The 14,641-nt window shown below is 39.6% G+C and overlaps 1 protein-coding gene across 2 annotated transcripts in view; it reads left to right on the top strand.

The window, feature by feature from the left end:
- Positions 1-9,037, top strand: part of LOC140195490 (protein adenylyltransferase SelO-like) — an 88,391-nt gene extending 79,354 nt beyond the window's left edge. The window contains exon 16 of one of the 2 annotated variants that reach the window (XM_072253865.1): positions 6,609-9,037. In XM_072253865.1, the coding sequence (XP_072109966.1) occupies positions 6,609-6,731 (123 nt within the window). In that variant the 3' untranslated portion in view covers positions 6,732-9,037. The remainder of the gene's footprint in view (positions 1-6,608) is intronic. The other variant, XM_072253864.1, reaches the window with a different exon arrangement.
- The last annotated feature ends 5,604 nt before the right edge of the window (positions 9,038-14,641 follow it).

Here is a 14,641-nt window from a genome sequence, read left to right as displayed (position 1 = left end):
TTCCAGAAATAGTAGGGGACAGAGGGTCCAGTGAGATGGAGGAACTGAGCGAAATACATGTTAGTAGGGAAGTGGTGTTGGGTAAATTGAAGGGATTAAAGGCAGATAAATCCCCAGGGCCAGATGGTCTGCATCCCAGAGCGCTTAAGGAAGTAGCCCAAGAAATAGTGGATGCATTAGTGATAATTTTTCAAAACTTGTTAGATTCTGGACTAGTTCCTGAGGATTGGAGGGTGGCTAATGTAACCCCATTTTTTAAAAAAGGAGGGAGAGAGAAACCGGGGAATTATAGACCGGTTAGCTTAACGTTGGTGGTGGGGAAACTGCTGGAGTCAGTTATCAAAGATGTGATAACAGCACATTTGGAAAGCGGTGAAATCATCTGGCAAAGTCAGCATGGATTTGTGAAAGGAAAATCATGTCTGACGAATCTCATAGAATTTTTTGAGGATGTAACTAGTAGAGAGGATAGGGGAGAACCAGTGGATGTGGTATATTTGGATTTTCAAAAGGCTTTTGACAAGGTCCCACACAGGAGATTAGTGTGCAAACTTAAAGCACACAGTATTGGGGGTAAGGTATTGATGTGGATAGAGAATTGGTTAGCAGACAGGAAGCAAAGAGTGGGAATAAACGGGACCTTTTCAGAATGGCAGGCAGTGACTAGTGGGGTACCGCAAGGCTCAGTGCTGGGACCCCAGTTGTTTACAATATATATTAATGACTTGGATGAGGGAATTAAATGCAGCATCTCCAAGTTTGCGGATGACACGAAGCTGGGCGGCAGTGTTAGCTGTGAGGAGGATGCTAAGAGGATGCAGGGTGACTTGGATAGGTTGGGTGAGTGGGCAAATTCATGGCAGATGCAATTTAATGTGGATAAATGTGAAGTTATCCACTTTGGTGGCAAAAATAGGAAAACAGATTATTATCTGAATGGTGGCTGATTAGGAAAAGGGGAGGTGCAACGAGACCTGGGTGTCATTATACACCAGTCATTGAAAGTGGGCATGCAGGTACAGCAGGCGGTGAAAAAGACGAATGGTATGCTGGCATTTATAGCAAGAGGATTCGAGTACAGGAGCAGGGAGGTACTACTGCAGTTGTACAAGGCCTTGGTGAGACCACACCTGGAGTATTGTGTGCAGATTTGGTTCCCTAATCTGAGGAAAGACATCCTTGCCATAGAGGGAGTACAAAGAAGGTTCACCAGATTGATTCCTGGGATGGCAGGACTTTCATATGAAGAAAGACTGGATGAACTGGGCTTGTACTCGTTGGAATTTAGAAGATTGAGGGGGGATCTGATTGAAACGTATAAAATCCTAAAGGGATTGGACAGGCTAGATGCAGGAAGATTGTTCCCGATGTTGAGGAAGTCCAGAATGAGGGGTCACAGTTTGAGGATAAAGGGGAAGCCTTTTAGGACTGAGATTAGGAAAAACTTCTTCACGCAGAGAAGGAATTCTCTGCCACAGGAAACAGTTGAGGCCAGTTCATTGGCTATATTTAAGAGGGAGTTAGATATGGCCCTTGTGGCTACGGGGATCAGGGGGTCTGGAGGGAAGGCTGGTGCAGGGTTCTGAGTTGGATGATCAGCCATGATCATAATAAATGGCGGTGCAGGCTCGAAGGGCCGAATGGCCTACTCCTGCACCTATTTTTTATGTTTCTATGTTTCTATCTCTTCCACATCCTCTGAGACCTTCATATTTTTCTGACAGTATGGTGAATTACGATGATCCAAATAATATTTTCCAAAGATTCTGTTTTCACAAAGTCCAGGAATTCCATATGCCTCTTTTAACACATCTCAAATACATCCTGCCACTTTTAAATATTTATGCACATATATCTCTGTTTCTCCATATTCTTCAGAAATGTGCTACTAAACCTGTATTGCCCCTTCTCATTCTTTCTACCAAAATGTATCACTTCACAGTCTCAGTTTTTATCTTTCATTCATCTGCCTGTTACTGTCCTACTCTCTGTCTACTGCATGGCATCGTCTGCAAATTTTACGCAGCATATCCAAATCTAAGTACATAAATAAAAAATAGTACTAGCAGTGAAACCTCATAAACACCACTGCCAGCCCTCTTCTGTTGGACTTAGGAGTCCTGAGGCAGTCCTTTGTTAAGTTCAACACTGACTGGCAACTCCTGAGACACCAGTTTTGCCAAACTATATCTGTCCTCTGCTGCTGCTTTGGATTCATCAGCTGCAAGGAGAAGGGGAGCCTGCTACATGGGCAACAGCTTGCTCCCTACATCGACCGCCCTGGCTTGCATATCATGTAGATAGCTAGCACGCAATATCCATGGTTGATCCCATCCACTGGAGGGCCTCAACCATCTTCCATTCAGAAAAAAAATATTTACCACAATTCTAGGAAGAGGTGCAGTCGACGTTTCAGGCCGAGACCCTTCGCAGTCCTGACGAAGGGTCTCGGCCTGAAACGTCGACTGCACCTCTTCCTAGAGATGCTGCCTGGCCTGCTGTGTTCACCAGCAACTTTGATGTGTGGTGCTTGAATTTCCAGCATTTGCAGAATTCCTGTTATTTACCATAATTCTCTGGTTTTGTTTAGAAGCCATTTTGTTTTTTTTTTCTTTTCAGTATTGCAGTTGACTCTTTCTATTTCAGAGCTTCAGTTTTGCTAATTAGAATGTTACTTCATACATTATTTTGTGTTTCATATAGATTATGAAGAAGGATTGAAAAGAGTAGTTTTAAATTGTAGGTTGCAGAAGGAAAATCAGTGACATGCTTCATTTTATTGACCAGCATTATTACTAGTCCTTTGAACAGCAGCAGGACTAACTATTGCAAATACTTGAAGGGTTCTCCAGTTCTTACCATACCACCTTCTCTGATGGCTCCAGCTAAAGTATAATTACCATAGGTATTTCTTTCTTTCTTTATTAATCTTTTTATTGATTTAGAAAGAGCATCTATACAAACAAGAGGAGAATTATCTCAAATATATATATCAATAGCAATACAAACAGAAAGTGAAATAGACATTATCAAAATCATACATAGTATTAAGTAAATATATAATATATAATAAAAAAAGACAACTAATTCTCTTATCAATTCATAGAGAGAGAGAAAAAAAAATTAAATTTTTTAAATGAGAAGGGAAAAAAAACCCACTACACTATAAGAAAAAGGGAAAAAAGCGGGGGGGGACTGAGCAGTCCATTCTGAGGGTACAACTTTCTGATCAAATCTAAAACTTCGAAAAGAAATAATTAGAAGAGTAATAAATCATATCAAATGAAAATATTGAATAAAAGGTCGCCATATTTGCTCAAATTTAAAGGATGTATCAAATGTTCGACTTCTTATTTTCTCTAAACTTAAACAGGACATAATGGAGGAAAACCAAAAAAAGACAGTAGGTGGATTAGAATCCTTCCACTTCAGTAAAATGGCTCTCCTAGCCAATAAAGTTGAAAAGGCTATCATACGTTGAGCGGAAACAGGAATATTTCCTGCTTCCAATGGGATAATCCCAAAGATTGACGTAAGTAAATTAGGTTGTAGGTCCAGATCCAAGACTTTTGATAGAGTTTTAAAAACATCTCTCCAAAAATTACCTAGCTTTATACAAGACCAAAACATATGAGTTAAAGTGGCCACCTCACTATTACATCTGTCACAAATAGGATTAATGTTGGAAAAAATATGTGCTAGTTTATCCTTTGACGTATGGGCCTAGTGCACTACCTTGAACTGTATCAAGAAATGACGGGCACAAATAGATGAGTTATTAACCAAATGAAAAATGTTACTCCATTGATTACCTGAAAATGACTCTTGAAATTTATCATTTAATTTTATCGTTAGATATCATTTGTAAATTCAATAACCGTTTGTAAATTATAGCTATCAACCCTTTTTGAAGTGGCTTAAGCTGAAAGAGAGCATCTGTCATATTAGATGGATAAGCAGAAGGGTAATTTGGCAGCAAACCACGTAAGAAATTCCTAATTTGTAAATACCTAAAGAAGTGTACATTGGATAAATCATATTTATCCACTAACTGAGAAAAAGACATTAAACTATCTCCTAAAAACAAATCTGAAAAAGTTGTTATTACCTTGGTTTTCCAAGTTAAAAAGGCCTTATCCAAAATTAATGGTTTAAAAAAATAATTGAGGTGGATATTACTAGAAAGAATAAAATTATTTAACTCAAAAAATCTACAAAACTGAAACCAAATTCTTAATGTATGTTTAATAATTGGATTAAAATCTTGTCTACTAATCTTAGAAAACAAAAAGGGAAGAGGAGCTCCCAGTAAAGAGGCCAAAGAGAACCTCTTCACTGAATTTTCCTCCAAATCCAACCATGAAGGATATTCATGTATGTCTGAATAATGAATCCAAAAAGTAATGTATCGAATATTAATTGCCCAGTAATACATTATAAAATTTGGCAAAGCCATGCCACCATCCTTTTTTAATTTCTGCAATAAAGGTTTACTCAATCTAGGATTTACTCACTGTACTCACTGTACACCCATGATTGTGTAGCCAAGTTTCCATCAAACTCAATATATAAGTTTGCTGATGACACAACAATCGTAGAGCGTATCTCGGGTAATGATGAGTTTGAGTACAGAGAGGAAATTAAGAATCTGGTGGCATGGTGCGAAGACAATAACCTATCCCTCAACGTCAGCAAGACGAAGGAATTGGTTGTTGACTTCAGAAGGAGTAGCGGACCGCACGACCCAACTTACATCGGTGGTGCGCAAGTGGAACAGGTCAAAAGCTTTAAGTTCCTCAGGGTCAATATCACAAATGACCTGATTTGGTGCAACCAAGCAGAGTTCACTGCCAAGAAGGCCCACCAGCGCCTTTACGTCCTGAGAAAACTAAAGAAATTTGGCCTGTCCCCTAAAACCCTCACTAATTTTTATAGATGCATCGTAGAAAGCATTCTTCTAGGGTGCATCACAACCTGGTATGGAAGTTGTCCTGTCCAAAACCGAAAGAAGCTGCAGAAGATCGTGAACACGGCGCAGCACATCTCTCAAACCAATCTTCCGTCCGTGGACTCACTTTACACTGCACACTGTCGAAGCAGTGCTGCCAGGATAATCAAGGACACGACCCGCCCAGCCAACAGACTCTTCGTCCCTCTTCCCTCCGGGAGAAGGTTCAGGAGTTTGAAGACTCGTACGGCCAGATTTGGGAACAGCTTCCTTCCAACTGTGATAAGACTGTTGAAGGGATCCTGACCCGGATCTGGGCCATACCCTCCAAATATCCGGACCTGCCTCTGGGTTTTTTTGCACTACCTTACTTCCCATTTTTCTATTTTCTATTTGTGATTTATAATTTAAATTTTTAATATTTACTAATTTAAACTATTTTTAATATTTATAATATTTAATATTTGTAATCCAGTGAGTGTGAAGTGCAGAATCAAATATCGCTGTGATGATTGTACGTTCTAGTACCAATTGTTTGGCGGCAATAAAGTATAAAGGATTTTTATTATTTCAGATATAAGATAAGATTGTAGAGTCTATTCTGTCAAAAATCGTTTTAGGAATCAAGGAAGGAACTGCCTGAAATATATATAAGGATTTTGGTAGAACTATAATTTTAATAGCATTAATTCGACCTATTAATGATAATGTCATAGGTAACCATTTAGAAAGCATTTGTTGGGTGTAATCAATTAATGGGAGAAAATCATATTTATAGAGGTCCTTAAAATTTTTAGTAATTTTAATACCAAGGTAAGTAAAGTAATTTTTAGCAATACTAAAAGGTACTTGATGTTTTTGATGCGAGTAATTATTAATGGGGCTGGCGGTTTGATGTTTATCTTTAGAAGCTTTATGTATGACGCATGGCTCTGGAGTTGAACACCTAATGCGTTTTTTTCTTTTTTCTCACTTTTCTTGCTTAATAGGGGTTTTTATCACAAATTTTTTCAATCTTTATATAATTTTTTTTTCTTGAGACATTGTAAGTGTTGTTTAATTCGATGTACTCGTGTTTATTTTGGATAAAAATAATTAAAAGATTTGAAAAGAATTATTAATGGGAAATAACTCATTTTTATGTAAATTTAATTTATATCCAGAAAAACTACTGCATTCAGAAAATATGGATAACATAGAAGGAATAGATTTCCTAGGATCTGAAATATAAACTAACAGGTCATCTGCATACAATGAAACCTTGTGTACTTTGTCCCCGCTCTTAATACCCTGAACAGTATTAGAATCTCTACATAGGTATTTGTTAACTGGCTAATCCTTGAGTATACTGAATTCAGTGATATACACAGATGATGGATGGAAGTCTTAGCTTCCAGATGCTGAACTTGATGAAATAGTAATTCCGAATACTAAGTGGAATCCCTACATTTCAGATTCCCATTTGTTGAAAGGTTAGGAAAAAATTGAAAGCACAATGAAACATAGTTAAGTGATTAACTATCTTGTGCATTTGAATATATTAATATTCCATAGTGATATGGAATATTATATTAATATGAAGTCTACACAGAAGTTAACTGTACAGCTTTATTACATATTACATGTGAAAAATGTTATGTTCATTTCACTTTCTTAATAGGTTCATCTACTACAGAAAATTTTACGCCATCCTTTTACAAAGCAGACAGAAGCAGAGGGAGCAGGATATTCTTCACGTCCTCCTCCATGGGCTAAAGACATTCGTGTCAGTTGTTCCTCTTAATGGTGAAAGTAATTTGTAACAATACCAAAAACTGCTAATTGCATATTTATGAGTCTTTAAAGATTTGTCTAATGAGCAAATTTTGCTAAATAAAATTGATTGCTTTTTATGGACAAGGCTGATGCATTTTAACATTTTAAAGATAAAGATTAGCATTATTTGTCAGATATACATCAAAACATTGAAACATTCATGAAGTGCATTGTTTGGCAGAGGAAACCCATGTGTTCACAGAGCGAGCATACAGTGTCCCTTCAATCTGAAGTTATCAAGCAGCAGCACATCAATGACATTTGGAGACTAAACTCTTTAAGTTATTATTGACCTGTTTACTGAACTATTGAAGAGAATCAGCTTTATCCTTGATACTTGTAGAACAAAGAACTTCTATCAATATGCCCACATAACAAAATCCTACCCCCTGATATTATAGATCCTTGATGAATGTTCTAAAATCTTTGTAACTACCTCTTTTCATTAAGGGCAGACGTCAGTGATGAAATACACCATTCCCTCCAGTGCACTGGCACAGATTTTGGGTTGTTGATGAAAAGGATATTTGAAGAACGAGACTTTAAACCCACCACTACACTCATGGTCCACTGGACAATAATGATCCCTGACTTCTTGCATGTTTCTGAGCATGGGAGTACCTACAGTAATTATCTCACAGCTTTTGAGTGGAATCACCAACTTATTGTCTGCAACATCCTCCAAATTCATAGGCAAGATGAGCCAAGCATTGTCAGTGTCCTCTCCCGGACTAACATCTCTAGCACTGGGCTTCCAATTTCACTCATCCATCTCTGCTGAAGGGGCTGCAACATTCATGTGCCTTTCTCCATATTTCTGATACACAGATCCTATTTCAAGCTTCATCAAGACAAGTGATTTCTACAAGATCAGAGAAAATGATTTGAGAATATTTTCAAGCTCTCTTTGAAAAATTCTGGCCTCTCCAGCAACTTGTGGGAATCCTTGGCCCATGATTGCACTATGTTACCAGACAATAAGACCATAGACATCGGAGCAGAATTAGGCCATTTGGCCCATCGTGTCTGCACTGCCATTTTATCATGGCTGATTCATTTCCTTCTCAGCCCCAGACTCCTGCCTTCTGCCTGTAACCCTTCATGCCCTGACTAATCAAGAATCTAACAACGATGTTGAGATGGAGTATAGAGAGAAAGTGGAGTGACTGTTGGATAGGTGTGAGAAGAACAACCTAAGCCTAAACATGGAGAAGACAAAGGCAACCATTGTGAACTTCAGGAAGGTTTAGACAAACCATCACCCTCTGCGAATACATGGCTCCTCCATAGAGTGAGTTCAGTGCACCAAGTTCTTGGGAGTTCACATCATGGATGTGATGTGGTCCCTTAATATGGACCCGGTCCCTTAAGTTCACCTCCCTGAACAAGAGGGTACAGTGGTGTCTCCAATTCCTAAGAAGACTGAGGCAAGCAAGGCTCCCACTTTCCCATCTTAACTGTGTTTTACAGAAGCACCATTACGAGCATCCTGACTAGTTGCATCTCCATTTGATATGGGCGCAGTCAAGCATCAGACCTGGAGTCCCTACAAAGGACTGTGAGAACAGCTGAGAGGATCATAGGGTTCTCCCTATCATCCATCGGGAACATTTATCAGGAGTGCTGCTAGCTAGGAGGGCCATTTTGTTGAAGTGGAAGGATACATCAGCTCCCACTTTGTCACAATGGTTCTCTCAAGTGATGCTATGTCTTAGTTTGGAGAAAATTAGAAGTCAAACCTTTGAACCTTTATTTGATTTTGAGAAAAGATGGGGTTCATTTGTTCGTTATTGAGTTAATTGATAGATTTCCTCCATGATCTAATTGTAAATTTTCGGTATATCTATTTTTTTCTTGCTGGTTGTTTAACGTTTATCCTTTGAAGCTTTTTGTATGACGCATGGCTCCAGGTTGCACATCTAATGGGGTTTCCCCCCGACTTATTCTGCTTAGTAGGGGTTTTTTATTATACCAAAAAATTTTTCCTTGCGACATTGTGTCGTTTACTTCGATGTACTCGTGTTACTTTTGAATAATATAATAATAATAAAAAGATTTGAAAAGAAAAGAAAGAAAGGAGTGCTACATACGCAGGGCCCTTAGTATTTTCCTTGACTTTCTACCATCAGGCAAGAGACTACCATGTATAAAAGCAGGAACAGTCAGGATGAGAAACAGTTTCTTCCCCCAGGCCATTAGGCTTCTGAACTCCGAGCCGCATCATATTTGAGTGTTAATCTGTTCTGTACTTCACAATATTTAATATTAATGCACTTTAGTTTGTTATTTATGTTTGATTCATCTGTAGATTTTATCCTTACCTTCATAAGTTATTGTGTGTTATGTGGGTAATGTGTTTTACACCCTGGTTGGAAGAAACATCTCATTTCTATATACATTATATGTATTATATACATGTATGTAGTTGAAAGACAATAAACCTCACTTCTCATCTCTGTCTTAAATGACTTGGCCTCCACAGCTGCCTGTGGCAACCAGTTCCACAGATTCCCCCCATCTCTGCCTAAGGAAATTCCTCATCTCCTCTCTAAATTGACAAACCTCTATTCTGAGACTGTGAGACTCTGGTCCTAGACTCTGCCTCCATAAGGAACATCCTCTTCACATACAGTCTTTCGAGGCCTTTCAACATTTGATAGGTTTCAACGAGATTCCCCTTCATTCTTCAGAGTTACAGTGAGTACAGGTACAGAGCCATCAACTGCTCCTCATATGATAAGCCTTTCAATCCTGGAATAACTTCTGTGAACCTCATTTGAACCCTCTCCAATATCAGCATATCATTTTGTAGATAAGGGACCCAAAACTGCTTACAATACTCCAAGTGAGGCCTCACCAGTGCCTTATAAAGTCTCAAAATTACATTATTGCTTTTATATTCTAGTCTACTCAAAATGATAGCATTGCATTTGCCTTCCTCACTACCGACTTAACCTGCAAAGTAACCTTTAGGGAATCCTGCGGGAGGACTTCCAAGTCCCTTTGCACATCAGATTTTTAATAATTTTCTCTCCATTTAAAAAATAGTCTATGCTTTTATTTCTTCTACCAAAGTACGTGACCATACACTTCCTAACACTGTACTTGATCTGCTACTTCTTTGCCCATTCTCCTAATCTGTTTATGTTCTCCTGTAGCCTGTTTGCTTCCTCAACACTACCTGCCTCTCCACCTATCTTTATATTGTTCGCAAACTTGCCACAAAGCTGTCAATTCTAGTATCCAAATCATTGACATATAATGCTAAGAGAAGCGGTTCCAACACACACTCCTGTGGAGCACCACTAGTTTCCGGCAACCAACCAGAAAAGGCTCCTTTTATTCCCATATCTTTTCCTCCTGCCAATTAGCCAGTACTCTAACTATGCTAGTATTCTTCCTGTAATGCCATTGGCTCTTAATTTAAGCAGCCTCATGTCAAAGGCCTTCTAAAAATCCAAGTTCACAACATCCATCAATTCTCCTTTGTCTATCCTGCTTGTTATTTCTTTGAAGAATTCCATCAGCTTTGTCAGGCAAGATTTCCCCTTAAGGAAACCCTGCTGACTTCAGCCTATTTTATCATGTGCCTCCAAGTATGCTGAAACCCCATCCTTAACAATTGACTCCAATGTCTGAGGTCAGACTAACTGGCCAATAATTTCTTTTCTTTAATTTCTGGCCTACAATTTCTTCTATAATTTCTTTTGTTTCTTCTTGAAGAGTGGGGTGACATTTGCAATTTTCCATTTCTCTGGAACAATGCCAGAACCAATTGATTCTTGAAAGATCATTACTAATGCCTCCATAATCTTTTAAGCAACTTCTTTCAAAACCCTGTGTGTAGCCCATGTGGTCCAGGTGATTTATTGAGAGGCTTGTGATGAGTGTATAATTCAAGTAAAAAGATTGGTTTTCTCTTAACTAATCAACATTGGCCCCATCAAGCATCTCCTTCCCCACGTAGCAGGGTTTACAGTTTCTACAGTAGTCAAAACAGGAGTGGAAAAAATTTGCTTGTTTCTGAATTTGCAAGGATTTGAAGACATATTATCAACACTTTAACATGGTATATCATTAATTTGCTTCTGATGTTACCACTTTAATAATTTAAAATTTGCTATGACCCAACCATAGGACTAAGGGTGACATCATTGTGTTAATTCCCCAGTTTCATCAATATTATGAAGAAAGATGTACTTTTTGGAGTCATAGTTTGGAAGGGCACAGAAATGAGCCTTTTAGCTCACCTCATCCACATTGACTGTTGTACCTATCTATACAAATGCTACTTGCAAGGATTAGATCTATATCTTTCTTTGCAGTGACGATTCAAATATCTATCTGGATGCTTTTTCAGTGTTGTGAGTGTGTCTGTCTCTACCATTGTTAGTTTTGTAACTTAAGAACATAAACTAATTCAAAGGACGCCACGGGAGTCCAAAATATGGGTCTAACATCAAGTTTACTTTAAACAAGACGCACACGTATCACATGATGATGTATGGAACTCACATATTTATCTGTAATCCGTAATGAATTACTTAAGTAAATAAGAATGCTTAATTAAACTATGTATATATATATATATAATGTGTGTGTGTGTATATATATATATATATATATATATATATATATATACACACACGCGCAAAATTATTCAAATATTGTAGAAGAAAATTCTGAAAATAAAGGGTTAAAAATTGAGTTGTTAACACCCTGCACGTTCCTTTAATTAGTATCATGCCCAGAGTTGACCTTAGTGCATAACACAGCTCTGTAAACAAAATGGAGATGAGGAAGGTCATAAATTGTAGGGAGGACCCAGTGGGCTGTCAAGTTTCTGTCAATTAAAAAAGCATGTCTGGTTTTCCTTCACCTGTCTGGTACAACCATATAAAACAAATTAAACTTTTGTACTTTAATGACTTACTGGATCTAAGGATTTAATAGAGACTCACTATTCAGCCTGGGTTCTCAGCATGCTTGCAATAATCTGTCTTAGTTTCAAGGATGTCTAACAACCTATCTCTGTGTGTTGTGGGCAGGAAAGAGACTGTCTCTGGCATTTTCGTGGGAATTGATAAGATGCATAGGATTGATGTTTTTTCAACTTTGATGTAATTGACTTTCTGTGTGCATGTATAAAAAAAGTTTGTAACTATTGTTCCTTGGAAGACTTAACGATTGCATCATTGGGGAGTCATTCTTCCCTTATTCATGAACTATGGTATCCTCTAGTCACTTTGAAGTCTGTCCAGTTTATTAGTGACTAACTTTAATTGAATTTTCTTAGGAAGTTAATTTCCCTAACAAATATTAAATACACAACACCATGTCCTCTGGCAGTGCATTCCAGACATCAATTACTCTCTGTATGAAAAAACTTACTGCGTAAACATCTCTAAATCATCTCCCTTAAACCTATGTAAGACCATTTGGTTTATACACCAATGCCATGGGCAAAAAGAATCTTACTATTGTTACGTACCCCGTAACTGGGTTGCCAAACCAGCAGAAATGGATCACTCAGTTGGAGTCTGGATTACTAGAACTAAGAAAGTTTTATTAAAGAAACAAGCAACACAGTACTCTAATCAAAAGGATAATGAATGCAACAGTTCAGCAATGATAAACATACATGTACACAGAATTCAGATAACAGGATCAATCAAGCTCTATCGTTGTCGAGGGATAAATGACCAGTTTCAAAGTGACGCAAAGTTCAGTTCAATTTAGTTCAGTTCAGTTCACAGTAATCGCTGCCGTGGCGATGGACAGTGGGGGGAAGGAGAGAGAGAGCAAAACGAATGAATATTCAAAACAGCTTCCACACAGACCTTTGCAGTCAGCTTTCGGGTGAGTTCTTTGTGATGTCATCTGAGGTCACCGACCGTGACCCCCTCCGTTTCCAGATACGATCGTTTCTCTGCGGTGAACCTGGCACCCAGGCAAGGGTGGACACACACCAGGTTCCCGCCGATCGTGCCTTTCAAAACTTCCCACCGACTTGTGAGAGACGCACCGCTTCCAGGGTCTCGTTACCTCGGGTGTCGTGTGTGTGTCGCCTTAGCGAACCTGTCCCTTTTTATCCCCCTGCTGGGGTATCGCCTGTCCATCACTTCAAACAGTTCAGGGTTCAAAGGGGGAGCTGATCTTGACAGCTCTCCTTCCCCTTCATTAACATCTTCAAATGCTGCTCCATTGTTTTCCTTATCTCTCTCTCACCTGAAGACAGGTGGCAGACCAACTGCTGATTCCACTGGTGCCAGCCCAGGACAGCTACATCTTAATCTATGTGTATTCTTGTCACACTTCCCCCCTTTAAGGATTTTTACCGGGGGTAAAAATTACAAACATGAATGCATTATTTGATACACACACAAATATACATCTTTATCAACTACTTGGCTAATACAGCGAGTTTGAAGTTGTCAACACCTGACAGACAGTCAGCCATCACATTTCTGGTTCCTTTTATATGTTATTAATAATCCCTTAGACCAGGCTCCAACTTAGCAAACTTCGTAGTGGCCAAAAACACTGATGAATTGCGATCAATGTAACCTCTCATTTGGTTTCGTCCCGGACCACAATAACAAGGGTCGTCCCATTCCGCCTTAGTTTTCTCTTGCAAGGGCTTAGTAGGAGGGGGAGGAGAAGTAACCGCAGAGTTATTGCAAAACTTCCTACAGTACCCCACCATCTCCAAGAGCCTTCTGAGGGCCCTTTGTCTGTCGGGGTTGGGATATCAGTGATAGACTGCACTGTGGCTTGCATCGCTGCCAGCTGCCCCTGTGTCACCACAATTCCCAGGTAAGTGACCTTCGTGTGGCCGAACTCATTTTTCTCAAGGTTCACTATCAAGCTGGCTTCAGACAGCCGTATGACATCGCCAATACACACCTCTGTGTTCGTCAGCCCTTTAGTCACTGAATTACTCATTCTATAAGGGCGTTGCTCGCAGGCTGGCCTAGGGTAACAAGCACCATCCAACGTCCCAGTTCTTTGCATCGCCTCGGGACAATCATACACATGTGTGCGAGTTGTTTACTTCTCCTAAAGAGTCGCTTTGTTCGGGGATTAAAGGAGAGACCTTATCAGCAGACCTGGCCAAAACAATAGCCTTCTCCCATCTGGTGGATACCATACTCATCTTTTCAAAATGTTTTTTTTCTCTTATCAGGGGGACCCTAGCTTCATTGATTTCCGCGCTAACACCGACTAGGTTTGTTAGCATATCAAAAGCCTGTGACCGTCTCAGTTCGCGTCGGTCATAATCAATAACATCCTTCCTCCTGGGCAGCCGGTAAACCCCTTTCATGATTCCACCAACTGTTTCCTCCAGCACCTCAAAATGTCCACCGGGGGGTACCTTGTGGGCCAGGTTAAAAATCTCATCCTCATAACTCTTTTGCACCACCCCCCATTCCTCATCTGCGGGTACGGTACTTGGTCTCCCTTTCTTCCTTAGCACTTCCTCCTCCACACAATAGCCTACTAGTTCCCTTGTTAATTCTGTGTCAGAGAGAGCTGTCTCTACCAAAACCATCAGCCCCTCGTCTCGCTCCTGCGCCTGCACAAATTCCTTCCTGGCTAATGCTAAGTCTATCTCAGCTCCCTCACTACCTCTTGTTTCACTACACTCCTTCTTTTCACTTTCTACCCCCTTCTCGTACAAGGCTGGCAGAAACGTCTCAGCTAAATTTACTACCGCAGTCCCGTGATGAACCTGTGAGTCCATGGTCGGGACCTCAATGCTGGCAGGCTGACCTGTCAATCTCACTGCTTCGAACACGATTCCCCCGGCGAGGTCACTACCGAGCAAGACTTCCACACCTTTCATCGGTAATTTGGGCCTCACCCCGATCATGACTA

Source organism: Mobula birostris, chromosome 3 (assembly GCF_030028105.1).
Source record: "Mobula birostris isolate sMobBir1 chromosome 3, sMobBir1.hap1, whole genome shotgun sequence".
Classification (NCBI taxonomy): Eukaryota; Metazoa; Chordata; class Chondrichthyes; order Myliobatiformes; family Myliobatidae; genus Mobula; species Mobula birostris.
This window is presented reverse-complemented; position numbering and strand designations above follow the sequence as displayed.